The following is a 27,441-nucleotide window of genomic DNA, read 5'->3' as shown; positions in this document are numbered from 1 at the left end:
ATGCCTAGAAGATCTATTAGGATAAACAACAAGCACAGAGAAAGGGCATGAGGTAAAACGTGCCTATGTACCTAGCCTTACTTCGACCCGGCTATTTTCTAAAGGAATTCCCAATTTTTATGTACCCTTTGAAATAGGTAAAGCATATATGCATACATATACACTCTATTGTTGTACACAAAACTATAAACATATAAGTGTGTATAAATGTTTATGTATCCTTTATTTCTGACAACATGGGATCCAGTCTTATGCCAAGGTTTGCTTTATTTTCCCTCTAAATCATATATAGCATTTATATTATTTCAAATAAAAACACAGATCCTCCCCATTATCTTTTAATGACCACACAGTACTCCGTAGTACAGTTTTACTATGACTTAATAATACCTCTGTTGGTAGGCATTGTTATCTTTTTTTTTTCCAGTAAATAACCTAGTACACACATTATTGTACATTTTTATAAATGTTTCCATTGAGAGATTAATACATAGAGCAGTGGTTCTCAACCTTCTGGCCCTTTAAATACAGTTCCTCATGTTGTGACCCCCAACCACAAAATTATTTTCGTTGCTACTTCATAACTGTAATTTTGCTACTGTTATGAATTGTAATGTAAATATCTGATATGCAGGATGGTCTTAGGCGACCCCTGTGAAAGGGTCGTTCGACCCCCAAAGGGATCTCGACCCACAGGTTGAGAATCGCTGACATAGAGGATTACTGTGCCAATAGTTGATAAGTTAAAACTGATAGTTACTGTCAGGTTGCCTTACAAAGAGTGTATGATAGAGACCTCTTTCTCAAAGGTCTCACTGAACAGGTATATATAAGAAAAAAAAAAAGATTGATATCCAAACTGATAGATGAAAACTGCTGCCTCATTTTTACTTATATCTTGGCCTCTGACAAAGTGTGGAAAACTTACCTGACTTCACATACATTTACTTTCCCCCATTTATAATACAATTGTCTTAAATATTTCCTCCAGCCTGGCTGAGTGTGGCTCAGTGGCTGAGTATCGACCTATGAACCAGGAGATTACTGTTTGATTCCCGGTCAGGGCACAAGCCCAGGTTGTGGGCTTGATCCCCAATGGGGGGGTGTGCAGAAGGCAGCCGATCAATGATTCTCTCTCATCATTGATGTTTCTATCTCTCTCTCCCTCTCCCTTCCTTGCTGAAATCAATAAAAATATATTTAAAAATATTTCCTCCACATATTTAGAATCATATTCGACAGTGCTATAATTTCTGCTTTAACTGTTTAACATAATTTTAAAAATTCAATAAGAAAAGGAAAATATATTTCCCATATTTTTACTCTTTTGGTTGTTCTTTTTTCTTTTCTGGTGTTCCAAAATTTCATTGCTTATCATTTCCTTGTTTGTTTAAAGAACTTTCTTAGCCATTCTCATTAAGCAGGTATGCTGGTAACAAGTTCTTTTAGTTTTCCTTCATCTGAGAACACCTTGATTTTCCCTTCATTCCTAAAGGATATTTTTGCTGGATAACACATTCTCTGGTGATAGCTCTTTCCTTTCAGCACTTAAAATACATGTTGTGATTCTTTCTCCTGGTGCGTTTAGGTTGCTATAAAAAAATCTGCCATGCCCTGGCCATCATGGCTCAGTGGTTATAGTGTCCACCTGCACACTAGGGGTCTCAGGTTTAATTCTCAATCAGGTACATGCATGGGTTGATTCCCAGTAGGGGGCATGCAGGAGGCAGCTGATTGGATGTTTCTTTCTATCCTTCTCCCTTCCTCTCTCTCTAAAATAACAGAAACACATTTTAAAAAAGCTATACAAAAAATACAATCAATAACATTATAGCTAAATTAGAATGGAATTTAAAAATATTAATGTAGTAATCCACAGGTAAGCAGGAAAAAGAAAACAGAAGAAAAAAAAAAGCCAGAGCAATAATGCATACATTAGAACAGGGGGAAATTTTCAAATCACTAATCTCAGGTTCCACCTCAAGAACTAGAAAAACAGAGTAAAATAAACCCAAAGCAAATAGATGGAAAATAGAATAAAAACAATAGCAGAAACTAATGACATTGAAATCAGCTAAGTAAGGAATGTCAATGAAACAAAGATCTAGTTTTTTTTAAAAAGACCTATAAGATCGACAAACCTTTTTGTAAGAATGACAAACACAAAAAGAAGACACGAGAGTAAAATCATAAGCAATCTTACCAATGAATATGGAAACAAAAATCTTAAAACATTAGTAAAGTATTATATAAATTCTATGTACTTTTAGATACACACACATATAATGCAAGTAGGAATGTGTTTGAAAACAGATACACAAAGCTGCGTTTGCACAAAGATTTATAAATAAAAAGCCTAGCCATGAATTAATCAATTAAAATAAAAAAAAATAATCTCAATAGGTGTAAAACACTTTTGATACAATTCATATCCCCTTTTCAATTTAAATAAATTAAACAAACTAAAAATAAATGGATACTCTTAACCTTAACCTAACCTTCAGAAAAATACTATCTCAGAAAAATCATAATATTATATTTAATGGTGAAATGAAAGAGCTATTCCCTTTAAAAATCAGAATGAGACAAAAATGTCCATTATTTAAAAGACAAAAGAAGAAAAAACCCCCAAAATGGCCATATAGATTCTTCTTGACTTTCCATGTTTACGTGGACACCTTCTGATTTGTTCCATAAGCACTTGAGATAAAATTAGCTACTGAGGATATGTATTCTCTGTACCACTATTCAGTTTCTTGGGAGGAGACTGGGGGGGGAGGGTGGTAGAGCTGGAGTGTCCTTTCCTCAGCCTGGGAGCTTCCTCTCTGAATTTGTTAAGACTACTGCGTCTGGGGCTGATTCAGCCAGCTGGCAATGTTGAGCTGCTCTGTGGAGGGAAGTCTTTAGATTTCATTCAGATCATTTCCCCTAATTCAGGGTCAATCAGCCACTTTAGCAAGAAATGAGATTAGCATGATCCCCTGTGGTTCATGGTCCTTTGGTTTTGTGGGTTAGCAGGTTTCTGTTGACTACACATTCATCTCCAGTCTATAGCTTGCCTTTAGACCTCATCCCTTCCTTGTTAGAAAACTGTCAGAGAAGTGAAGAAAGGCATGGCAGGGCATAGTTCGCTGGCTTCTTCAATTCTGCTGCCTCAGCTGAGGTGGAGGAAAAAGGCTCCAAATAATTGTTTCTGTCCTTCCCCAGCCCTCTCATGACTTTAGCCCTGAGTCCTAATATCAGATGGATTTTACATGGCGGGCTCCTCAGAATCTCTTCCAACTGCAACACTGCTTCATGCCCCAAGACTGGAGAGCTTAGGGCTGGTCCAAATTGTGTCACATCATCCGACACTCTGAATTTTGTATGAAAGTAGAGCCTTAGCATCAGTGTAGATGATTCTCTTTTTATGCTTTTGTTCACTTCCTATGTGTTTTGCCTGCCATTTGTTTAAAGAAGGAAAAACTGAAAAACGTATTGAAAAATAAGAAAACTCCTTTGGAGTATCAGGTTTATAGGAGAAATTGCTTTTAAAAAATTAATCATTTCTGCCTTCTGATATCTTATGCTCTGACAAATTCACACATTCGAGCACCTATCATATGCAAGACACTAGAATACAAGTTTTAAAGACTCATTTTTTGTCCTGAATGATATTATAGTTAGGTGGGGGAAGCAGATAAGTACACCAATGGTCTCACAAAAGAAGCTCAACGAAAAACTTTCAAGTTAGGAAATGTCATAGTTATTGGCCAAAGCAAAAATTCATCAAACTCTGCCCATCAATAACAGTATCACTTTGGATGCAACAACAAGGACAAGCACACAGCCTTTTGGAAGCCAGCATGGTGGCTGGTAGAAGGTGCAGGGGAATACAGAGGAGAAACATCTACATCTGCAAGGTCCTCTCTGGCCAACCAGCAAGTCCTGACAAGTCATGCAAGGGTAAGAACAACTCACAACAAACAGGTTGGACTAAGGATTTTCCTGCAGACCTAAAGGAGGAATGACAGATTATATAAGGGAGAGGGCACACTTGGAGATGCTAAATCTATTTCATTAGTTCTTCTGTTTTTTTCAGATGCCACTCAACATCCACTAACCACTAAAAAAACCAATTCATCAGGAAACCGAGACAGCAAAGTAGGTGACACAAGGAGATCCAGCTGTTAAGAGAAACAGGATTTCAAATCTGATCTGAGGTTTGCTCTGGCTCTGACTAGGCTGGTGGCAGGGGGACCTGTGGGATCCACGGGGCCCCCGAATCCTCTCTCGAAAACCACAGGTGAGAAGTCATTCAACATCCTTCCCATTCTGGAGCCTTCAGAAAGCAGCCTTGGGGGCACTGATTAAGGAAAAAAATCTGAAGTCAGATTTGTTTATTAGAATGCTGGCAGTCGATTGTCCTATTATCAAAGAAAACATTTCTCAGGGGGGAGAACAGTTTGCTGTAACTAGTGGCAGGTGAGTCACATACCTGTATTTTGACCACATGTTCTTCTTGTTCATACAAAAATGATTTCCTAGCTTCATACTCTTTCCTAAGGAGGGCTCCTGAGCGTGTGTGTTGAAGGCGAAGGAGGAAATCCTCGGGAGCAGACCACATCTTCTCACGGATGTAACCTGTTGTGACTTCCTCAACAATGTCCTGGCAAGAGACATTTCTTATGGTTACTCCTCACACATCAAGTGAAAGAAGCATACAGAACAGCTGCTGGAAATTTTATGTTTCAGAAAATGATACGGATAGCTCTTTCTGGCTTGGTTTACAAACAGATCTGACCAGAGCCGAGGGATGAGCTGGCTTAGTTTCTTTCTAGCAACATGATTTTGGAATCCTCTAAACGTTGTGTTGAGTTGGCATGAGAACGGTGTTGAATGATCGCAGGATTTGGAGGTGGAGATGTACCGATGACGCTGGCCCTGGCTAGCGGTGAGGCCTGAGCTCCACAGAGTATAAAAGGGACAGGAAAGGTTACAGTAAGCATATGCACCTCTCCGCTCTCCCTCAAGCTGCCAAGGAAAGGACTGCAGTGCCCACAAGGTCCGTAGGCTTCTCTGCTGCCTTTCTCGACCACGACAGAGAAGACAGACCCTTGCAATGACTTGAGGAAATCTCAAATTTGAGGGAAAATAAAAGACTGGGTGTCAGAAGGAAAGACAAGCCCCATTATGGGCAGATAGGAAAAACCTAGATGAATGAGAAAAAAGGAAGAAGGAGGAAGATGAGAAGTCTTTATGTGGACTGTGACTGGCTGTACCTTTATGTTCTCTGAGAGACGCAAGCAGAGACTGGACTCACTTCATGGCTGATGCCTCTTATTCAGTGTGATTGAAATCAATGGGTGCTCAATTTAAAATAATTGAAAGTGAAATCATATAAAAGATGCATAAATACCTTTAAGGGAAGACATATATGCACGCTGATTGAATAAAATTAGTAATTCTAGATTGTGTAGAAGAAATTAAATGTATGGTGTAGGCCCTCATTTTTTAATAATCCTAACAGACTGATGCTCAATTTCACAAAGGTAAGCCCAGGGTGTCTCTGGATGCCACATGTCCAGTTTTCAGCTCTGAATTTTAACCCTTCGATGCTGCTTCTTCACAGTTTGATACATCTTCTCATTTATAGCATATGGATTTTAAATATTGCCCACAGTTTATTTTTCCCCCCAACAAAGTAGCACTTGTAATTCATTGCCACAATGCCATTTTCCTGTAAATTGTGGGGAACTTTGAACATTTGAAATCAGTTAATAAACTATGTTCTTCACTATCTTCTTATCAGCCAGGATTTCTGGTGGCCTTGTAGTCCCAGGCCACAGTCTTCTCTGAGTTTTAGTAAGTACAGTACTGGTGATTCTGTCCATAGTACTGCTATATCTTTGGTGCTGTGACTTTGAACAATTCTGTAAACTCTACATTTGTGAGATCTACTTATGTTTTCAAAATGGAGCTCAATTATTCTCAGATTTTTCTCTTTAAATATATTACAATGCCTGGCTCAAACAGCAATTTTCACATCTTTTAGGAACAGCTTTTGTTCTTAAGTCCAAAGTAATCTTGGTGAACATTCCTTCAAGAGTATTTCCCTCCAGGAACCATCACTCACTTTTTAAAGGATCTTACATAGCTGTGTTGTAGGCTGAGAGGGGGAAAGAAATGACATTTGAATACTGACAACCAAGGAATTATCCCTAATTGAACTTTCATGTCAAGGAACACGTGAAGATTGATTGATTATAAGCCACGAATGATTTGCTTGATGGTGTTATGCCAACATGGAAAAAATTCTTAAAGTTATTAACCACGCTGCCACTTCCACCTGTAGTTCACAAAGACTTTGCTCTACATCCAGCCTTCAAATAAATCAATTAGTTCCTCCCACCACGTCCATGATTAAAAAATAGAAAAACAAATCACACTTATCTTTATACAGTCTAGTTTTACATCAAACAATAACATCCTACCTTAATTTCTTTTTCCATGAGCCATGATTCTTTACACAAGCAAGGTTTCGGAGTGACCCAGGAACTCTCTTTTGAGTCGATGTTGTAGTAGTAATCATATTTCTCCTGCAGGGTAAGTTTGAGCCATGGACCTTCAGTAGACACTAAAGAAAAAAGTGTGTTACATTCTAGAGAGGAGCACTGAACACCATCAGCTTTTTAATGTTGTTTCTTCAATGTGTAATATAACCTAATGAAGATGCTTTTCATCAAGCACTCAGATAGTCAAAGTTAAAATCGTTAGAAACGACTCACTAAAATGGATGAATGCTATGTACGTTAGTAGCAGCTCTCTGCTAAGCCAAGATGAAGGAAAGACTGATGTCTAATGCCAGATTTGGATCCCAAGCTTTTCATGAGGATGGTGGGAGTCACAAATGGCCAAAAAGAAGGATAAGCGAACCAGGAATGCATCTCAGGTAAATGTGAACAGCATCACAGCAGACAGAGGAGGCCCATGAGCAAGAAAGCCTCCCACAACTTTTATGAGAAGTGACCTGCAAGGACTGTAGCCCATTATTTAGAGAAGGCCAGTGATCTGCATTAAACCAAAGCAGCAGTGACTCATCTTTGCTGACAACTCATCCAACGTACACAATGGCATATGGAAAGTCACTAAGCAGGGAGAAGGAAAATTCTGGTTCCTCTGACTCACTTTGCTCTATACAACCACACAAAACAAGGGAAAAATGTTGGAAGAACTTAATTTGGGGGTAGGGGTGTACTAGGAAAAATGCTATGGCAGTCATGGCTTAACTTGGTCAAGAAGGATATCTCCTCTTCACCAATCCATGGGCTACCCTTTCTATTTAGAAATCTGTTTATTTAAATGAATGGTCATGCTTGCTGTCCCAGACCAGAGAGCTAAAAACAACAATAAAAATAAAAAAGCTCTGACCTAGACCAAGCTAAACCAACTGCTGCCAAGTGAACATTAGACTAAGCAGAGTTAAGGTTAAGGCCCTTTATTATGTGTTGATTCTTAATTTGGCTCTAAGTGGCCCTCAACTGTTCTATTTGTCAGTGCTCAGCAAGAGAGATGTGTCTCTTTTCAAATGGACAGTCAGACAGCTGTTGTATGTTTAGAAGTACTGGTGTCCTCAAAAACATATTGTACAGTCAAATTAGGATGATCACAAGTAATTATTTTTTCAATTACCAGTAGCTGTCAGATCCACAAATGCTTTTCAAGGCAACTCTCTCATTGAGAAGGAAAGAAGGAGTGAAAGTGGTAAAAACAAACGAACACACCCAGATATATTCTCTTATTTGCATAAGAAGTGAGATGTAAAAAGGCCTTAGTTGGCATTAGAAGACTTGATTTGGGTTGGGATGGTCTCAGTGGATAATAGAAAAAGAGAATTGTTATCATTTTCAAATTAAGTTTGAATTTAGTCAGAGAAGAGGCAGAAGAGGGTGTCTCCAGTCCATGGTCCAAGTATTTTTCCTAAGAAATGTAGTTGGCTTGTTACTAAGAGAAAAGACTAATTATGAACCTTGGAGAAAACCATAAAAAAGAAAGATTCCAGTTAGTTAAGAGGTGGTAGCAATCTAAAAGGAAGTATACTTTCCAGATGCCTTCTAGACCAAAATTATACTTCTATATAAGAGCTAAACTGAGTTATAAGGCTCGGTGATCCACTTAGGAGCGGTCACTTCAGTTTGGGAAAGAACACACATCCTAGAACCAGAGGTGAAAGAGATTAAGAATGACCCTGATCACCCCCGATCCAAACAATGTTCATAGGTTTATCTGGTGTTGAAAGTCAGTCTTCAATTGCCTAGAAAGTGTCTCCTCGTCCTTCTAGAACAGGAGTTGGAAAACTTTTCCTATACAGGGCCAGAGAGTAAATATTTTCAGCTTTGTGGGTTCTAGGTCTCTGAGACTGGCCAACCCTGCCACTGCAGCATAAGAGCTGCCATAGAAAATACAGAAAGCAATGAGGGTGGCTGGGTTCTGGTAAAACTTGATTTACAGACAGGTGGTGGCCAAGGAATCCACTAAAAAAATTATTAGAATAAATGAGTTCAGCAAGGTTGTGTAAGATCAAAATACAAAAATCAACTGTATGAAAATGTGTCCATGTAAAACTGTGTACACAAATGTTCTCAGAAGCATTTTTCAGAATAGCCAAAAGTGGGAGGTGAAAAATCCAAATTCCATTCATCGATGAATGGATAACCAAAATGTTGCCGATGAATGGATAAACAAAATGTTGCATATCCTATACAATGGAATATTATCAGCCACAAAAAGGAATGAAGAACTGATATATGTTACAACATGGATAAGCTTTGAAAACAGTATGTTAAGTGAAAGAAACCAGACACAGTATGATTCCATTTATATAAAATGTCCAGAACAAGCAAAACCATAGAGATAAAAAGTAGACTAGTGATTGTCTGGGGCTGAGGGGTGGGGATCAATGGCTAATAGACATGGGGGGGGGTGTTTACTGTAATGAAAATGTTCTGGAATTAACTAGTGGTGTTGGCTATACAAGTTTATGAATATAAAAGCCTCTGAAGTGCACACCTTAAAACTGAATTTTATAGTATGTAAATTATATCGCAATAAAAAAATCATTGTATTTCTATATAGTAGTAATAAACAACTCCAAAATGAAATTAAGAAAAACATTTATAATAGCATCAACATAATTAAATATATAGGGATGGACAAAAGTAGGAGTACCGTATAGGAATAAATTTAACAAAAGAAATGCAAGCCTTATACAACATTGAAAACTACAAAACATTGTTGAAAGACTTAAAGAAGACCTAATGTAAAGAAGAGACATTGCATGTACATGGATCAGAAGACTTAATATTGTTAAGATGGTAATACTCCTCAAACTGATTTACAGTTTTAATGCAATCCCTAACAAAACCCCCAGAACTTTTTAAAATTGTTTTGGGAAAAAAAAATGAATCGGAGGTTTTTGAACTGGATACCGTGAGATATTCTGACTCCATTCACCAAAACACAGCAATAGGAAGAGAAAGAGGCAAGTTTAAGGAAGAGAGGATAAACTAATTTGGGGCCAGGATGGATTTGAAATTATGATGGGTCATTTCTAGGAACTCAACCCCTGAATTAACAATGTTGTGCAGTTCTTTCCCATGGAGGATAAGGTAGGGGACACTATGGTAACTCCTGATGAAGAGATATGAAAGGAAGAGAGGGGCTCAAAAGTGACTAGATGCCATGAGAGAGTAGCCACTAGCCCTCCTCACATCTCATTAATAGGAAATTTGCTGAATTGGAGGGTCTAATCTGCAACTGGAAAAATATCAAACTTTAAAAAGTAAGTACACTAATGAACAAAATAAACCAATGAACAGAATAGATCCAGAGACATAAAAGCATGCAAAAGACCGATGAATCTCAAAGGGAAGGGGTGGGGGGCAGGAAAAGATTAAGCAAAGAACTTATATGAATATGAGCATAACCCATGGACACAGACAATAGTGTGGTAGGCCTGAGGTGGGTGCGGGTGAAGGGGAGGTCAATGGATAAAAATAGGAGGATATCTGTAATACTTCCAACAATAAAGAGAAATTTTAAAAAAATTAATTAAAAAAGGAGAGAGAAAACATATATGATAGAAAAAAATAAAATTAAAGCCTTCAGTCTTGAACCTTAAAATAATAAAGTAAGTACATAGGATACTACTGAACAGACTTTCAGTTGAACTAAAAACATGTTTTCCCGCCCTAACCGGTTTGGCTCAGTGGATAGAGCGTTGGCTTGCGGACTGAAAGGTCCCAGGTTCGATTCTGGTCAAGGGCATGCACCTTGGTTGCGGGCACATCCCCAGTTGGGGGTGTGCAGGAGGCAGCTGATCGATGTTTCTCTCTCATCGATGTTTCTAACTCTCCATCCCTCGCCCTTCCTCTCTTTAAAAAATGAATAAAATATATTAAAAACAAAAAAAACAAACAAAACATGTTTTCCCCTCAAGTTCCACAGTGGTTTCCTAAAGGTGAAAAGTACTATATACCTGACCTATAAGCGGTGGTGCAAATAAACACCAGCTACAGCCAGGAGTTACCTGGATCCTGGATATAGAGGTGCTCAGTAAAAAGCTACTAAAGAAATGACAGATTAACTCTCCAAAATTTATCTCCTTGGGTTTGTCATTTTCTCCTTCTGTCCAAGATGTCATGAATATGAGTTCCTAAATCTGAAAAATGAATATTAAACTCATGCTCTCAAAAATACTTTCCAGAGCTAACATTTCATGATCTGCCATTGGCTTGAACAGACATAAATATCTGCCAAGGTTATTGATCTAATGATTAGATCTCTAATCCCTTAGAGACCAATTCACTGCGCTTTATTCCATATTTTCAAAATTACTCTTTACCCCTACTAAATATTGTACAATCATGTATCATTTGTGTCAAAAAGGATAGAGAGAAACATTAGTGCAAAACATCAGTTTTTACCACTGGAGGAATGAATCAACAAGCGAGACCTATATAAAATCTCCTTAAATACTGTACTTTCTCAAGTCTATAATGCCACCATGTATAGCCACCAAGTTAATTACACTTTCTAAAACACAAAAAGGAAAAGAAACATCTAAATAATTCCCTTTGCCATAGATGATAAAAATCATTTTAGAAATGTCAATTTGAAAGCAATATTTGTCTTAAAATTAAGAATATACAATACCACAGAAACTGTCATAATCAAAATGATATTCAGCTTGTGCTAAATGACAAAAATGCTTACCACTTCTCGATTTTTGCTCTTTTGCCTTCGTAAGGGCATCATAGTAGTTGTCAGCACATTCGGGGATTATATCATTTGTATTACCAACAGAAGATTTCAAAACAGACAAAATATCACTTTTCTTTTCTTTCTCCAAACACTGATTAACATCAACGACCAGTGTAACCCCTGGATAATAATAAAAAAGTATTTCTGTTAAAGTTTATCTTCTATTTACCCTGCAGGCATGTAAAGCTATAATTCCACCTTTTAGGAATACACTGGTATCAAACCTTATTACCCTTTGAGAGTATGAACCACATATGCCCAAAAGACAGTCATCAATTCACCCAACAGTAGGCTGTGAGAGTAAGATCCCAGCCTGGCTTGCGTGGCTCAGTGGTTGAACATCAACCTATGAACCAGGAGGTCACGGTTCAATTTCCCGTCAGGGCACATAACTGGGTTTCGGGTTTGATCCCTGTGTGGGAGGCAACTGATCAATGTTTCTCCCTCACATCAATTATTTTTTTCTCTCTCTCTCTCTCCCTCTCTTTCTCTCTGAAAATCAATGAACATGTCTTAGGTGAAGATTAAAAAAAAAAAAGATCCCATGGAAGCATGGTTTATTAAAAATCACAGCATCTCCTGGTTACTCGTGTGTGGTCATCATTTTGTTCACTGTGATAATCTTTGAAATTGGGTTAATGCAAATCAATAGACACGTCATTAATTGGTATTTGAGAACTAGCTTTATGAAGACACTTACTTATTTCAGAATAAGTAAAATTCTATTTAAGCTTTGGAAATACTGATATTCTTCTGTATAGTGCAAGTATACTTCCAAGACTGTCTTTAGCAAGCAAAAAAAAAAATGTTCTAGAGAGGCAACAGGCACAGCTAGTCAATATATGCAATGGAGTCCAGAAACTTAATTCTGAAATCAATTTAGACCTATAAAGCATTTTATCACATTTTAAATTTCTGCCTCTTCCTTAAATAAAACCACACTGAACTCTGGGTTGTCTGAAGAAAGTTAGCATGGTGAATTCTTAAATTTTTTTAAAAAGTGTATTGATTTTATATATAGAGAAATGGAGAGCGAGAGAAGGGAGAGAGAAACTTACTAATGAATTCATTGGTTGCTTCTTATATGTGCCCTGACCAGAGATCAAACCCACAACCTTGGTGTACTGGGACCAAGAATTTACCATATTGCTCTGGCTGGATAGTTATTGACCTATCTGGTCAGAACAACATGGTAGATTCTTTATTATCCACTTTAGTTCCAGGTAAGAATATTCTGTCTGCTAAGCCAAATAAGCCAGCCAGAGAAAGATAAGTATCACATGCTCTTACTCATATGTGGAATCTAATGAACAAAATAAACTGATGAATAAAATAGGTCCAGAGACATAGAAGCATGGAACAGACTGATAAGTTTCAGAGGGAAGGTAGGGTGGGAACTAATTAACCAGGGAACTTATATGCATATATGTATAAGCCATGAACACAGACAATAGAGTGGTGAAGGCTTGGGAGAGGCAGATGTAGAGTGGAGGGGATCAATGAGAAAAACAAACAAAGGAGACATCTATAATACTTTCAACAATAAAGATTAAAAAAAAATATTCTGGCCGAACCAAATGGACTATTATTTTCACAACCTGTAAATGCAGTGAGTTAGAAATGTAGAACAAAAAAATGGAAGAAACTAATTTAAAATACTGTTTAGGTGGAAAATGATCTTGATAAAAAGAGGAGAGAGAGATATGTTTTGTTTTACTTTTTAAAACACATGCACATCAAACTCTACCATACAAATGCTAAATGGTATATTGTTGTTATCAAATTATGTCCACATGTGTATAGAACTAAAAAGGCTGACAGGGCAAAAAAACACAGAGTTTGACTTGTAGCAGCCTGGAGTCAAAGTCACGCAAATCTGGAGGAGCATGGAAAAAATTAAGGAGAACTTCCGTGGCAGACCCCAACTGTTGCCAAACAAAAGGTATAGCAATATGTTCCTGTGCTGGAGTTAACAGGAATGGGGGAGCTGCCCCCCTCTCCTCTACCCCAGCAAGTCTTTGTAGGATGAGAAAAATGCAGTACTAGTGTCTGAGAAGTTTGTGGTCTGAGAGCAGCAGAAGGAACAAGTAAATGTCAAAGAATTGTTACATGAATTACATCTGATAGTTTCATCCAACCCAGTAAAATGCTGTTTTCCTTGAAAGATGGGTGTTAAAGTCATACATTTCTTGCATATAGTAATGCGCTTTATTATTGAGTAATTATGTTCAAGGAGTAGGTCCATAGTTTAACTTTCCAGCTAACTGAAGCTTACTTTTAATCTTAACAGAACCATTTTCCATGAAAATCTAAAGCCCTGGAGAAAACCCTAACAGAACAGTCTGTACACGGCTCATCATTTTACCCCCAGTCCCTGGTACACAGAAGGTGCTTAATGTTTGCCGAGAGCTGCCAGAAGAGTCCCTCATGTCATTACAATTGCATGGTACTATAATACAGTGAGGGATGCTTTCAAGCACTACAGGGGTATTTGGGCTTCTTTGCTCCTGCACTAAATGGCCTCAAATTCCCATGCTTTTTAGTTTTTCCCTTATTGTCACTGTCAGCTATCACTTCTCGCTGCTGTGTGCCTGCAGACGGCAGCCCAAACTTAACTGTTTGGTAATTAATTCATGGCTCCTGATGTGCTTGGAGTTGGGAAGAGAAACAACCAAGCATATCAGCATTATGCCTGAGATAAGAATAAACAGGCTCAAAGTGTGTGTCCAAGAGGTCCCCAATGAGTAGAGTAAATCAGTTCCAGGACACAGGCTTCTTGATATCTATTCTGATGGCCTTTTGGCTTAATCTGTGGGTTGTGGTTAAATTCCAGATAGCTGAGGATGTCAGGTAAAGGATCTCCATTACGTCAGGCATATTTCTACCAAGAAACAATTAGGAAACCGCCCACGAATCATGTCAGAAATCCAAAAACATGTTTGCTTTACATCTGATGCCATATACCAGCAGCCTTTCTCAAAAGAGAAGTGATATAACACCCAGTAGAACAAATATTGGTTCTTAGGGGAAGAAGGTAAAAAAAATATTTTTTTGTATAAAGCACAGATCTACATATGGCATATAAACATATATACAATGTATCTGTGGTATTACCATTTCCTGGTGGGAAAAAAAATTTCATGGTGAGGTCCAATTAGAGAAACCAATGTCTAGAAAGATTCCTTAGGGTGCAATAATGGAAAAGGTAGTCAAAAGTAGAGAAACCTACTTTAAGAAAGCAAGGTGCTCAGTGAACATGAACACTGGGCCAAAATGAAGAGACTTGAGTTCCTCTGCCCTTTTAGATCTTGCCCAAGGTAAAGTATATGAGCCAACACATTTTCTTTGATCAAATTATCTGGGAGTGGGGTTGATGCTTATAAAATGTGACCAGAATCTGTTTCAAGTCTTCATACAAAGGCTGAAAAAAAAATGCTTTTAAAAGTAAGATTAAATTCCTGTTAAGAAACTGGAAAATTCTCATCTCAGTGTCAGAATAGACAGCGGTTTTATCTTCAGAACATCTCTTTGTTGTCATACAACACAGAAGAAACTGTATCAGCTCCTCTGAGGGACGGGACCGAGGTAGAAGGTAGGATTTTAAATGTGCAAGTGCAGAGTACAAAACCATACATCTGAGGAAACCTCTTACTTTCATAGTCAATAAATAGAACCTTGAGTCTCATGTGAAAAACAGAATCAACATTTGCAGGCCAAATGTAAGAAGAACACAGAATAAAAGGAATAAAAGAGAAAAATTCTAGGCTACTTGAGTACCTGTATTATAATCCAATTTCTTGAAAGTCTTTCTTCAAACTACATTGCTTTCAGTTTTATATTTAAATCATTTATGTACACATCTCAATTTTGTTTTCTTTTTCTTAACAATTACAGTGCTAGAGCAAAAAGACTTCAAAGATCCTAAGGCTATAAAAGTTCAGGTTGGAGAAATACACATATTTTTCCTGGCTAAGGAAATAAAAACCAGATGTTCCTCACAGATGCTTCCAAAGTTTAAAAGCCTATCTCTGGAACAAGAGTAAGGCATCTCAATAGCAATCTATGACCTGATAGCTCAGGATAGATTCTAGCTATACCATGAATGGACAGCTCAATGAACGAGCCTTTTAGGAATCTTATTTTATCTAGGTTGTTCATATATGTAAAGTGTTAGTATATCAATCTTGAAGCTATTTTAGATTGCCATGTGAATTTTCATACTATTCCTCCATGAAACAGAGGCATAGCATAAAAAAACTGTTCTCATTTGAGCCAATGTGGGGATTCTGCCAGTTGCTGAGTATGTCCATTCCAATTATGAATCTGGACTTGGGGAAGAAATCCCACGATGGGTTTGAGGACCTACTGGGCCCTGAGAGACGGACCTGAGCTGAAACTCCATTGATCAGCTGGCCTCCATAAGCCACTACTCTGATCACAATGACATTTTAGGTCTCCTGGAATTAGTGTCACTTCAGGATTCAGTAATCCCTTGAAAAGTCTGATTATGTTCTTTCTCCCAGCACAATCACATGAAAAAAGCCATAGATCTCTTTGGGGAAAGCCTGGGAGAAAGATGAACAGGATAAAAATGTGTCAGTGTAACAGAGTTCTTTCTCAAGAGGACCCCGCCTTCCCTTTCCTCAGGGAGTTCTGGGTCTATAAACCGATTAAGGAGCCATGACTTCCTGTTTTTATAATCTAAGTTATATTTCTATTCACGTGACCTAGAACTCTTCTTTCGCTTAGACAAGTAAGAATTTAGTAGGCTGTCTATTTCATTCTAGGAGCACCATGTTCAAACAGCCAATTCCATAGGTCTCTGTGAGTTACACTGTTCTGATTACTGCATTCACTCTGCTGTTCATTATAAATTGCATCCATTTGTCTTTGGGTGATTAAGTGCTGCCACCCAGCTTCTGCCGGCCTCTCCATAATTTCATGAGCCAATTCCTAAAAAGAAATCTCCCTTTCTCTCTCCATATATGTATGTGCAGTATAGATAGATGTATACATACAATACACTTTCCAGAGAAACAGAACTAACTACGTATCTATCTATCTATCTATCTATCTATCTATCTATCTATCTATCTATCTATCTTTGTAGTTGGTTTTTTCCAGAGAAAAATATTTATGTAGTTCTTTCTCTGGAAAACCCTGACTAATACAATGAAAGGCCTGGAAGGGAGGACGAACATTTATTGAGCAAAAATGGGCTAGTTTTTAAAGATTAAGGTAAAAAAGGACTTGACTGAACTATAAATTTGAAAATTTAGAAACCATTTTTTGCTTCCTGGGTTTTGTTTGGTTACATTCTCAGATTTTGCTGGAAAGAGCACCTAAGTCATTGAAAATAGTGCAACCAATGAATCCTATTGCTGTATACATATGTATTCAAGAACTCAAATTGGTAGGAAAAGTCCAACCTTTTCAGAAATTACAACTTATGCATTAAAAAATTATGAATAAAAATAAAAATTCAGAAGCATAAGCAGATACAAGCAAGGCAAGATGGGCCAGCAAAAGGAGGTGAGGGCTTACATTGTTTTGCTTTGTCCTTGTCCCTGTTGGCCTCATAGACTGCGTGTTGTATCTCATCCAGCCAAAGAATTTTAGAAGCAGGGTCCTGGGAATAGAATAAAAGAAAAACATAGTGAATAATGATGAAACAGAGTAACTGCTTTTAAGGAACCAGCTTATTAAAATTTTCATAAGCTCTTATTCGGCAACTACCAAGTTCTGCCAATACACTCTACAAGCTACTAATGAAGTAGATCCCAACACAACCACTTCTCCCTTCCCCTGCCACCCCTCTAGTTCAGCCCACCAGCATCTCAAAACTGAGCCTCTGTACTGGTCTCCTATTTGCTTTGCTGCTTTCAAGTTTGCCCTCTACCACAGTGGTCTTCTACAGAGAACCAAATAATCTCTTCAAAATGGACATCTCATGACAACACTCCTTGGCTTAAACTCCTCCAAAGGCTTTCCCCTGAAGTTGGGAGGAAACAAAACTCCCTTCCCACGGACTGTGGGGATTTAATGAACTGGCTTCACCTCACACTCCTCTACTCTCTATTCCTGACCTTCACACCAGCCTCCTTCAGATCACAACATTCTACCCCAGCAAAATGGCTATGATTCTTTCTTATCATTCGGGCCTTAATCCAACTGCCACGCCCTCCAAAAAAGACTTCTCTGGCCACCCTCGCCACAAACTCTCTGCTTTGGTCACTCAGTAACTGTGGTTCCCAAGGCAGCCCAGAGTGCCATGGGATACTTTAAATTTGAGGGAAACACAATGACACCATTTATCAGATACAGAGACAAAAATAAAACAAACATTAAAAAATCAAACAAAAACAGAGGTTGCCCTCAAGGAGCTGATGGTTTAGTAGAGACAGATATACAAAAAATAATTATAATACAATGTGATGAGGACATTAGCTGTAGAAGCACAATCTAGAAATAGCCAAGATGGGATTAACATAGTAAGTCGGGGGGGGGGAAGAGGGGGGGGTTGAGTTACAGGGGGAGAAAAGGCCAGGTAAAGAATAGCCTCAGAAAGGAAGTGATGGAAGCAATAAAAGGTATTGAATTACATTTAATATTTTTTAATTTGGAGGTTGATTCTTATGCTCTTGCTACAAATTTAGTGCTGGCATCTCATTAACTGGGACTTCCAGGTAGCAACTGTATTTTCTATAAACTTGTCTAAGATTGTAAGTAAAATTTTATCAGTAGAAATTAAATATTGTGGCAAAGGATGAATGTTCCATTAAAAAAAAAAGGGGGGGTGGAACCGTTGCCTATGTGTAGAAATAAGCGTCATGTACTAAATCCTGAAGCAAGGCTATGATGAAGAGAAGGCAGCTCATTGGAGCCGTGGAGAACCAGCTTCATCAATCAGGACTCAAGATGGCGAGAAGCAGGTAGGAGAAATAACATTTACCAGCTCCTCTGGCAGGCTTCAACCCTGCTTCTCTCAGACACTAACATGAGATAATGTAGGTGGAAGGGGTTCTGAAAATGAAACACTATCTTTTATTTCAATCCTGCAGCGTCTGGGCTAACGGAGACTGCCGAGGAAGGCCTGGCGCCTGCTTCCCCAATCCTCTCTAGCTGGATCTGCCATATGGGAACCCTCAGCTGTTAGTAAGATTTCCCATTTCTTGGCAGAATGAATGGGGAAGATTCAAACAGGAAGTACGATGGCAAGTTGAAGACTAGAGGAGGAATAAAGAGACAGGGGAACAAGAGCTATTTTTTTTTTTTTTCTGTTTCTAAGACCAAAGGGAACCTATAAGGTACAGCCTAAAAACAAAGCTCCATACAAGTTCATTGAAGTGTGTCTCAGGTTTTTTGTGTGGGTATTTACCAAATTCCTTCATAACTTACCAGTGTAACAGACAAACCATACAAACTTTTACCCAGATGAAAAGGAAGTTATAATCCCACTTCAAAGCTGATGGTATTTGTTTTAAAAGCTAAACAGAAGAGAGACTCTGCAAATCAAATAAATTCAAGCCAACAGTTTAAATCATGTCTTCTTGAAATAAAGGTTGCTAGAGTTACATGCAAAACCAAGAGTGAAAACCAAATCCTACCAATGGAACATCCTCTTTTTAATAGCTCTGTAGAAGATTGGAATTATTATATTTACAGGATGGCCATGGCTCCACCTTCAGCTAAACAGCCAGGTTCAGCATATGAGTAACAAATAGATTAAGGCAAGTGAACAGAAACTCGGCCATCTGCATACATTCCTGAACCTAGGTGATTCCTGGGAAATTTGAAACAAAAAAAGTACTCTCTCCTCAATATTTTGTGGTCTTTTGGTTATTATTTCTACAATAAAATAGCATTCTATCTCAGTGTGTGTTATCATATGTTATAAGACTGACTTAAAAAAAATTGATTTCAGAGAGAGGAAGGGAGTGGGAGAGAGGGAGAGAAACATCAATGATGAGAGAGAATCATTGATCAGCTGCCTCCTGCACACGCCCCCAACTGGGTATTGAGCCCACAACCCGGGCATGTGCCCTAACTCGGAATCGAACCATGACCTTCTTTTTGATTTATTTTTTTTTACAGAGAGTAAGGGAGAGGGATAGTGAGTTAGAAACATCGATCAGCTGCCTCCTGAACACCTCCTACTGGGGATGTGCCCGCAACCAAGGTACATGCCCTTGACCAGAATCTAACCTGGGACCCTTCAGTCCACAGGCAGATGCTCTATCCACTGAGCCAAACTGGTTAGGGCAAACCATGACCTTCTTGTTCATGGGTCAATACTCAACCACTGAGCCACACCAGACAATCTTAAAGACTTTCTTTTTCTCCTCCACAGAGGTAATATTTATTATTTGTTAAAAGATCTTTTATGTAACATATATAGAGAACGCAAAATTGTACAAAGCACACTTTGGGGATTTCTACTACGAAATGCGTATATACTTCTGAAATCATATAGAGATATGTAAAGACTGATTTTTGATTGCAAAACTTGGTGGGGTGAAATTTATCAAGGTGTGAAAAGTTTGCGCAGATCAATTCCTTCTTAGCTTATCCCTTAAGCCTTTAAGTTTCATGTGAAATTTGCATTTTTCTGATTCTTGCTGCATTTTATAGGCAATAGGCTGTTGGGTTGCCTGGCTTAGCATTTAACCTTAAGTTTTGTTAATTATAGAAAAAATCTGTTATAAGGCAGTATTTTTTCTAAATATTAAATCATATCCTTCAGAATATAACTACTCATAAAAGCTTCTATGTTACACAACAATGTGACTACTGAGTGGTGTTAAATTTAATGTGATAACACTTAAATAATGGTTAAGATGGTAAATTTTATATTATGTATATTTCATGACAATTTAAAAAAAAATCAAAGCCTATTGTAGACCTGCTCACCAACACCCATGGAATAAAGGGAGTCCTCTGCATTTCAATGTATTATGATTTGTGTTTAATCAAATAGTGTGGTTTTACCCCCTTACTTTGACACCCCCCCGCCCCCGCCCCCCTCCACACACACACACACACACACACACACACACACACACACACACACACACACACATTATCTGACCCTACTGAATGGCTCAGAATATGATGAGCTATGGCAAAAGTTCTGGCCAACCACTGATGACACTTTCGGGTCATTGTGACATTGATGAAGAATTTTCAGAGTAATCGGAGCTTTGTCAATTTTAACTTCATAAAAAAATGTTTGCTCTCCATAATGTATTTAATTTGTAATTACATAATGAGTTTCAGAATTAAGATTTGAAATAGCTGGGAGGATAAAGAAAAGGATGATTTCTAAAAGCTAATGATTAAGTAGAAATCGCACTCTGGAAACCCATTTTTAAACTGATAAGAACGGATACTACACTTGATCTTAGCCAAAAGGCCGAGAAGCGATGGAAACCCATTTTTAAAATGGATAAAAGGAGACAGGGGACAGCGTGAGAACTAACCGCTGGTCGGCTGTATTTTTCTCTTACTTCTGTAAAGGGCTGTACACGCTCTGCATTCCTTCAATGCACATAAGCATGTGGGAGGGGTTTACAGCACCCATGCAGAATGGACTACTAGGGGTGGGTGAGAGTTAAGTGTCACGTGCCCCAGGGCTCCCTCTGAGTCATACGCACTGAAACCTGAGTGCTGTCACACTCCTTCCCTGAAGAGGTCCTGGGACTGGCGTTTCCTGCCTGCAGAGCACAGCAGCAGCTTCACAGAGCACAGCTCCCGTTTGCTGTTACCCACATGGAATTGGGGTGAAACCGTGCTCCCTAATTTTATACGTCTGATAACATTTGGGAAACAGGATGCAGGTGGTCAAAATGAAAGCTCTCATCTTTGCAGCGGCTGGAGCCATGCTTCTGTCACCCACATTCTGTCAAAGCGGTAAGCCCTTTTCTTATGGGGTCCGGGGTGGGGGGGGGGGAGGGGAGGGCTGGTCTCTACAATTAATTCAATAGTGAATTTTCTTTGTGAGAAGTTTTTGATTTTCTAAGCATTTCCTCTGATTCAGCAAAGATAGCACTTTAAAAAAAATCCTATGTTTCTACTTTCTGGTGAGGCATAAAGGGGGAAAAAGAATATTCTCAGAGATCAAGTGGTCTGCTTTCAATAATCAACAAGGCTAATAAATTAGTGTTTCTTAATAATATACCATTTTTTACTTTCAGTGTATCAGAGAGTTATAGTTTTCCCTGCCCTCATATATGATTTTTAAATTTTAGAAATGAAATTTCCCTAATACTATTACTTAACTCTTAACGTTTTTCTATTTTATTCAACACCAGTTCAGGGTACATCTGCATCTGCAACTCTTACCATTAGGTCACAATATAGTCAACATTGTTAGGAACAGGAGAGCTGGGCAGAGAAACGACAACGAGAGGGGGAAACCCCAAAATTAAATAAAACCCCCAGACCTCTATTAAGGAATGTTGCTAACATTCATAGCTGGAATCACTGAGGTGGTTGTAGGAGAACCCTAAGAGAATTAGTGGATGGTAGCACATGTGGGGTTTATGAATAGGATTCAGTGAATGCTCTTTCTAGGAGTGGATGAACCAAAATGCAGGGGAATCATAAGAAAAATGAGGCTTGTGGATGTTCCTTCAAGATGCTGGTGGGGTTTGGAGGAAGTGAAAAGGGGGGAAGAATTCAAATGTGACAAAGTAAAAGGCAGGAAGTTGACTTTCTTCAATCGGGTGGGGGAGAAACGAGACGTGACTCAAGTCCACTCCCTTTGGACCAGTGCCTCTTTCAGGCCTTTTCCCGGGTTGGCAAACATTTTAGAATCATTTTGTTAAATGGAAACCTGTATAAAGAATTCAGCAAATTAAAAAAATAAAATTTGGCCCTGGCTGAGTAGCTCAGTTGGTTAGAACGTCCTCCCAATATATGTCAAGGTTGGGGGTTCAATCCCCAGTCGGGGCACGTGCAAGAATCAACCAATGAATACATCAACAAGTGGAATAAACAGATCAATCTCTTTCCCTCTTTCACTCTAAAATCAATTAAAATTTGTTTTCACAGTGAGTACCGTTCTTAAGGAAAACCATATAAGACTTGCTCAAGCTGAATCAGATCAGCTGACATTCTCGTGGAAAATGGAATCCAGACTTTCAGAGTCAGTGTTGAGCATGTTTTTGGCCTGATGTCTTGCTCAATCACAGGAATTTTCTGAAAACTGACAAACACTTGGTTCCAAAAGCTCTCTTATCAGATCCCCAAGGCCAACAACCCATAAGACGTATTCTTCAGCCACCATTTACCAGCTTCACGCTTATCTGGGAAGGCACTTCTATTTGGGGGATTGTCAGGTACAGAAATTTTCTGAAATGCAAGCTGAGCAAAAGGGTTTGTGTGACTAAACTCAAGTATCACACCACGTGCCTCAACCTGCCTCACAGTTCACCTCTCAACAGGCACAAACCACTGCCACTTCTCAGATTTTTTCTTTCTTTTCTTTAATCTACTCTCCCCTAAATAGCACCCAAGCACCTCCCTGCCCCCGTATGTTCAGAAAAAATTCTCCCTTTTTGTGACACACTGAATTAATTCCGTTTGTGCAATCTGAGGATTATGAGGAAGGCTTCAATTTCACCTGGGGCGAATGACAGACGTGAAAGCAGGATGAGAACCAGGTTACTGAACACTAACCTCAAGTATTCAACACATAGGAATTCAGAGGTCATGTGAAAAGGAACTGGCAGAGAAATAGCATTTTAAAATTGGCAAGTATGAAGTTTAAATTCAGCATAAAAGTTTGCCTCGGGTAACAAATTTGAGAGGATCTACTTTCTATCCATGTCAAAGATTAATTTATGGAAAACTTCTTTAATGATAAACAGGTCTGAGTATTGAGGTTTATTCTGTTTTTGAAACTGCACTTTCAAGAATTAGGGTTAGTAATATCAACAGGACATGTAATGCCAAATATTTATAGTATGTGGTCGTGTTTTGATGCTTTCCGCCCCCCCCATTTCCAACTTTTCAGATCATCATATTGATTTCATCTTCTGATTTTTCTTCCTTTGTCTCCTGTCCCCTTAAAAATAGGACATTTGAATTTTTTTCTTCTTCTCACATCTCTCACTAGGCTGTTCAGCCACTCCTACTAAATTAAACCACAGCCTCTATGCGGACTAAAAAGTCTGTACTTATCATTTAGATTCTTGAAATTTAGGACTCCACACCTAAGGCTTTCTGCCTGTTCTAGGACAGTTTACACTCTAATATCCCAGCAGCAACCTAAACTCAGGAATACTCAACACCGAGATCTTTGCTTCTCTTTGTGTTCTCCCCTTTCCTTTGGAGCATCCTCCTCCAAGTCATTTTTGCCTCCTGCCTCTCCCCCACCGACTCCGTACCCAATAGATGCCAAGTCCCATTGAGTCTCCATCACAGTCTCGTGTGTTCATCTTCCCCTGTCCACTGCCACTGCTCTAGTTCTGTAACTCACCATCCTGAGGTTAAATGATTACACTAGACTCTGAAACTGCCCCTCTTGCGTCCAATTTCTTATCTTTTCATTTTCAGTTCTTCTCTACACTGTCACCAAGGTCTTCTCAAACACAAGTAAAATCATGGTTATGTTAGTTTCCTATTGCTTCTATAACAAATCATCATAAATCAGTGGTTTAAATAAAACATTATCTTATATTTCTGGAGGTCACAAGTCCTAAAGTCAAGTTGTTCATTCTGAAGGCTCTAGAAGAGAATGTTTTCTTGCCTTTTTCTAGAAGCTGCTTGCATTCCTTGGTTCATGATTCCTTCCATCTTCAAAGCCAGAAGCATAGCATCTTCAAATATCTCGCTCTGACTTTGACCCTCTTGCCTCCTTATTTTAAGGACTCTTATGATTACTCTAGTGGCCCGGTGCACGAAATTTGTGCAGGGGGGGGGGGTCCCTCAGCCCAGCCTGCACCCTCTCCAATCAGGGACTCCTTGGGGGATGTCCGACTGCCGGGTTAGGCCCGATCCCTGTTTGGGCCTAAACTGGCAGTCGGACATCCCTCTCGCAATCTGGGACCGCTGGCTCCTAACCGCTCACCTGCCTGCCTGCCTGATCACACCTAACTGCCTCTGCCTGCCTGCCTGATTGCCCAAACCTCTCTGCCTGCCTGCCTGCCTGATTGCCCCTAACCTCTCTGCCTGCCTGCCCGATTGCCCCTAACTGCCCTCCCCTGCTGGCCTGATTTCACCCCCAACTGCCCTCCCCTGTTGGCCTGATCTCACCCCCCAACTGCCCTCCCCTGCCAGCCTGATTGCCCCTAACCCCCTGCCGACCTGATCTCGCCCCCAACTGCCCTCCCCTGCTGACCTGATTGCCCCTAACTGCCTCTGCCTCAGCCCCCACCACCATGGCTTTGTCCAGAAGGAAGTCAGATGTCCAGAAGATGGCCGGTTGACCTGGTCTAATTAGCATATTACCCTTTTATTAGTATAGATTGGGCCACCCGGACAATTCAGGATACCTCCCCATCTCAAGATCCTTAATCACACCTGCAGTCCCTTTTCCATGTGAGGTAACACATTCACAGGCTCCAGGCATCAGCAGGTGGAATCTTTGAGGTGCCACTATGCTGTCTACTACAATGGTCAGCCCTCTGTTCATAATTTTTTTATGTGTACAATTCCAGCATCTATCAATGGGCACATGATTCCGTAGGACAGTTTAGGGGCCCTTCAGAGATTTGGCTGCAACCTAATCTTTCAACTTCATCTCTCAGATGAACTTTATTAGTATAAGACAGTGGATTTTTGTATAACCTTTCTCACTTGTCTGAGAGTTGAAGACAGGGAGAGAGTTTATTTAAAACTTTATGCAGTAAAATAGGCAATAAACATTTGCTGAATTAACTTATCTGACATTCCTAGATCCCATGACAGCCCATACTATGCCTCTGCCCATTCATAATCTATAGAAGCTTATGCCTCTATTAAATTCCATCTCTTTATGAACCTTGCTTATCTTTGTTTACATTCATCTTTTCATTGACATTTTACTCAAACAACTGTCAACTACTGACTAAATGCTTATACAGTTTATAATTATATGACATTGTCTGATGTGCTACTTTGCTTCCTCTAAGAATATTATAAATTTCTTACGTCTACTTTTTGCTCCCGCATTGGCTAGCATGGTGCTAGGCATATGATAAACCTTTGATTGCCTGATCTACAGTGATTTTTTAAAAATAAAAATGACCCGTCTGGCTCAGTGTTTGAGTGTCAGCCTATGAATCAGGAGGTCACAGTTCAATTCCCAGTCAGGGCACATGCCTGGGTTGCGGGTTTGGTACCCTTTTGGGGTGTGCAGGATGCAGCTAATCAATGATTCTCTCTCATTGTTGATGTTTCTGTCTCTTTCACTCCCTACCTCTCTGAAATCAATAAAAATATATTTAAATAAACAACATAAATGACCCTACACACAGTGTATTTTATGTCTTCTGAATCACAGATATGGCTCAGCAAAATATCATAAGTTAATACTTCTTTTCAATTACAGGTATGGAAAATGATGCAGACGACTTGGCAGAGCCAACATTATCTATTAGGACCTTCCGTGGAGCTCCCACAAGTTTTTTTGAAGAGATCCCCCTTTCTGCTATAGACGGCTGGACAGGAAGCACAACTGTAAAAATAAAGTGCCCTGAAGAAAGTGTTTCAAATCTCCATGTGGATAATGCTACGATGGGGTATCTGAGCAGCTCCCTAAGTACCAAACTGATACCTGCCATCTACATCCTGGTGTTTGCAGTGGGTGTGCCGGCCAACGCTGTGACCTTGTGGATGCTCTTCTTCAGGACCAGATCCATCTGTACGACCATCTTCTATATCAACCTGGCCACTGCAGACTTTCTTTTCTGTGCCACACTGCCCTTTAAAATAGCTTACCATCTCAATGGAAACAACTGGGTCTTTGGAGAGGTCATGTGCCGGGCTACCACAGTCATCTTTTATGGCAACATGTACTGCTCCATTCTGATCCTCGCCTGTATCAGCATCAGCCGCTACCTAGCCATTGTCCATCCTTTTACTTACCGGGGGCTGCCCAGGCGTACCTATGCCTTGATCACATGTGGATTGGTGTGGGCAACCGTGTTCTTGTACATGCTGCCATTTTTCATTCTGAAGCAAGAGTATTATCTTGTCCACAGGGACATCACCACCTGCCATGATGTCCACAACGCATGCGAGTCTTCATCACTCTTCCAACTCTACTACTTCATCTCCTTGGCATTCTTTGGATTCTTAATTCCATTTGTGGTCATTATCTACTGCTACACAGTCATCATTCGGACACTTAATGCATATGATCATAGGTGGTTGTGGTATGTTAAGACGAGTCTCCTCATTCTTGTGATTTTTACCATTTGCTTTGCTCCCAGCAATATTATACTTATTATTCACCATGCCAACTACTACTACAACACCGACAGTTTATACTTTATCTATCTCATAGCTTTGTGCCTTGGTAGTCTGAATAGTTGCTTAGATCCATTCCTTTATTTTCTCATGTCAAAAATCACAGATAACTCCACAGCTTATCTTACAATAGTGAAATCACCTTAGAGAACAATGGAAGCTATCTGTGCAAACATACATGCTTGGGACCACATGCGCGTAAGTGCAAGGAGCTCCATTCTCTAGCTCCCTTTGAAGCTCCTAAGAGATAGTGCTTCAAAAACAACACTATCAGTATTTTAAGAACATCAATGTAGGAGAAAAGATATCATCACTCTCTTCATGGCAGTGGATACATTTACCTGACTGGTACTTTAAGCTCTTTATAGCTCTATCATCCCTCCTTCTATGAGCTTTCTACTCTAGATGAATTGAAGGGGAATGGGACAAGGGACAATGATACAGCATGGAGAGAAGCTAATATCTCAGTTTTTGGTACCTGGTGTCATTTTTTATTCCTCTGCCTTCTTCCACTTGCATGCTGGGGCCGCCTCATTAGCTGATTCTACCTTTGTAATATCTCTTACTAGGATCCATTAGTCCCATCTTTGCCTTCCAACCATTCTCTTCCTGTCCAGCCTATCCTCCACTTCACCAGGCCACTGCCAGATTTTTCTTCCTCAAATATCAGTTTGAATACCTCACTCA

At 39.3% G+C, this 27,441-nt stretch overlaps 2 protein-coding genes and 1 pseudogene across 5 annotated transcripts in view; 1 reads left to right on the top strand and 2 right to left on the bottom strand.

Annotated features, from left to right (window-relative positions):
• The window catches only part of IQGAP2 (IQ motif containing GTPase activating protein 2), a 267,786-nt gene that overhangs the window by 48,553 nt on the left and 191,792 nt on the right, over positions 1–27,441 (bottom strand). For all 3 annotated transcript variants that reach the window (XM_036308005.1, XM_036308004.1, XM_036308003.1), the window contains 4 exons: positions 16,846–16,930; positions 11,254–11,421; positions 6,474–6,616; positions 4,478–4,648 (listed from right to left, as the gene is read on the bottom strand). In XM_036308005.1, coding sequence (XP_036163898.1) covers positions 4,478–4,648; positions 6,474–6,616; positions 11,254–11,421; positions 16,846–16,930 — 567 coding nt within the window. The remainder of the gene's footprint in view (positions 1–4,477; positions 4,649–6,473; positions 6,617–11,253; positions 11,422–16,845; positions 16,931–27,441) is intronic.
• Positions 20,611–20,725, bottom strand: LOC118657255 (annotated as a pseudogene).
• F2RL2 (coagulation factor II thrombin receptor like 2) lies at positions 20,967–27,092 on the top strand. 2 transcript variants are annotated; one of them, XM_036308008.1, is made up of 3 exons: positions 20,967–21,210; positions 22,354–23,054; positions 25,835–27,092. In XM_036308008.1, the coding sequence occupies exon 3, from the start codon at positions 25,837–25,839 to the stop codon at positions 26,899–26,901; it is 1,065 nt and encodes a 354-aa protein (XP_036163901.1). In that variant the 5' UTR covers positions 20,967–21,210; positions 22,354–23,054; positions 25,835–25,836; the 3' UTR covers positions 26,902–27,092. The 2 variants fall into 2 exon arrangements, with proteins under 2 accessions (XP_036163901.1, XP_036163899.1); XM_036308006.1 differs by lacking the exon at positions 22,354–23,054 and having other exon boundaries at positions 20,968–21,210.

The sequence above is a fragment of the Myotis myotis genome, unplaced genomic scaffold (genome assembly GCF_014108235.1).
Source record: "Myotis myotis isolate mMyoMyo1 unplaced genomic scaffold, mMyoMyo1.p scaffold_m19_p_5, whole genome shotgun sequence".
Lineage (NCBI taxonomy): Eukaryota > Metazoa > Chordata > Mammalia > Chiroptera > Vespertilionidae > Myotis > Myotis myotis.
Note: the sequence above shows the minus strand (reverse complement) of the source record. Positions and strands in the feature narration are given on the sequence as shown.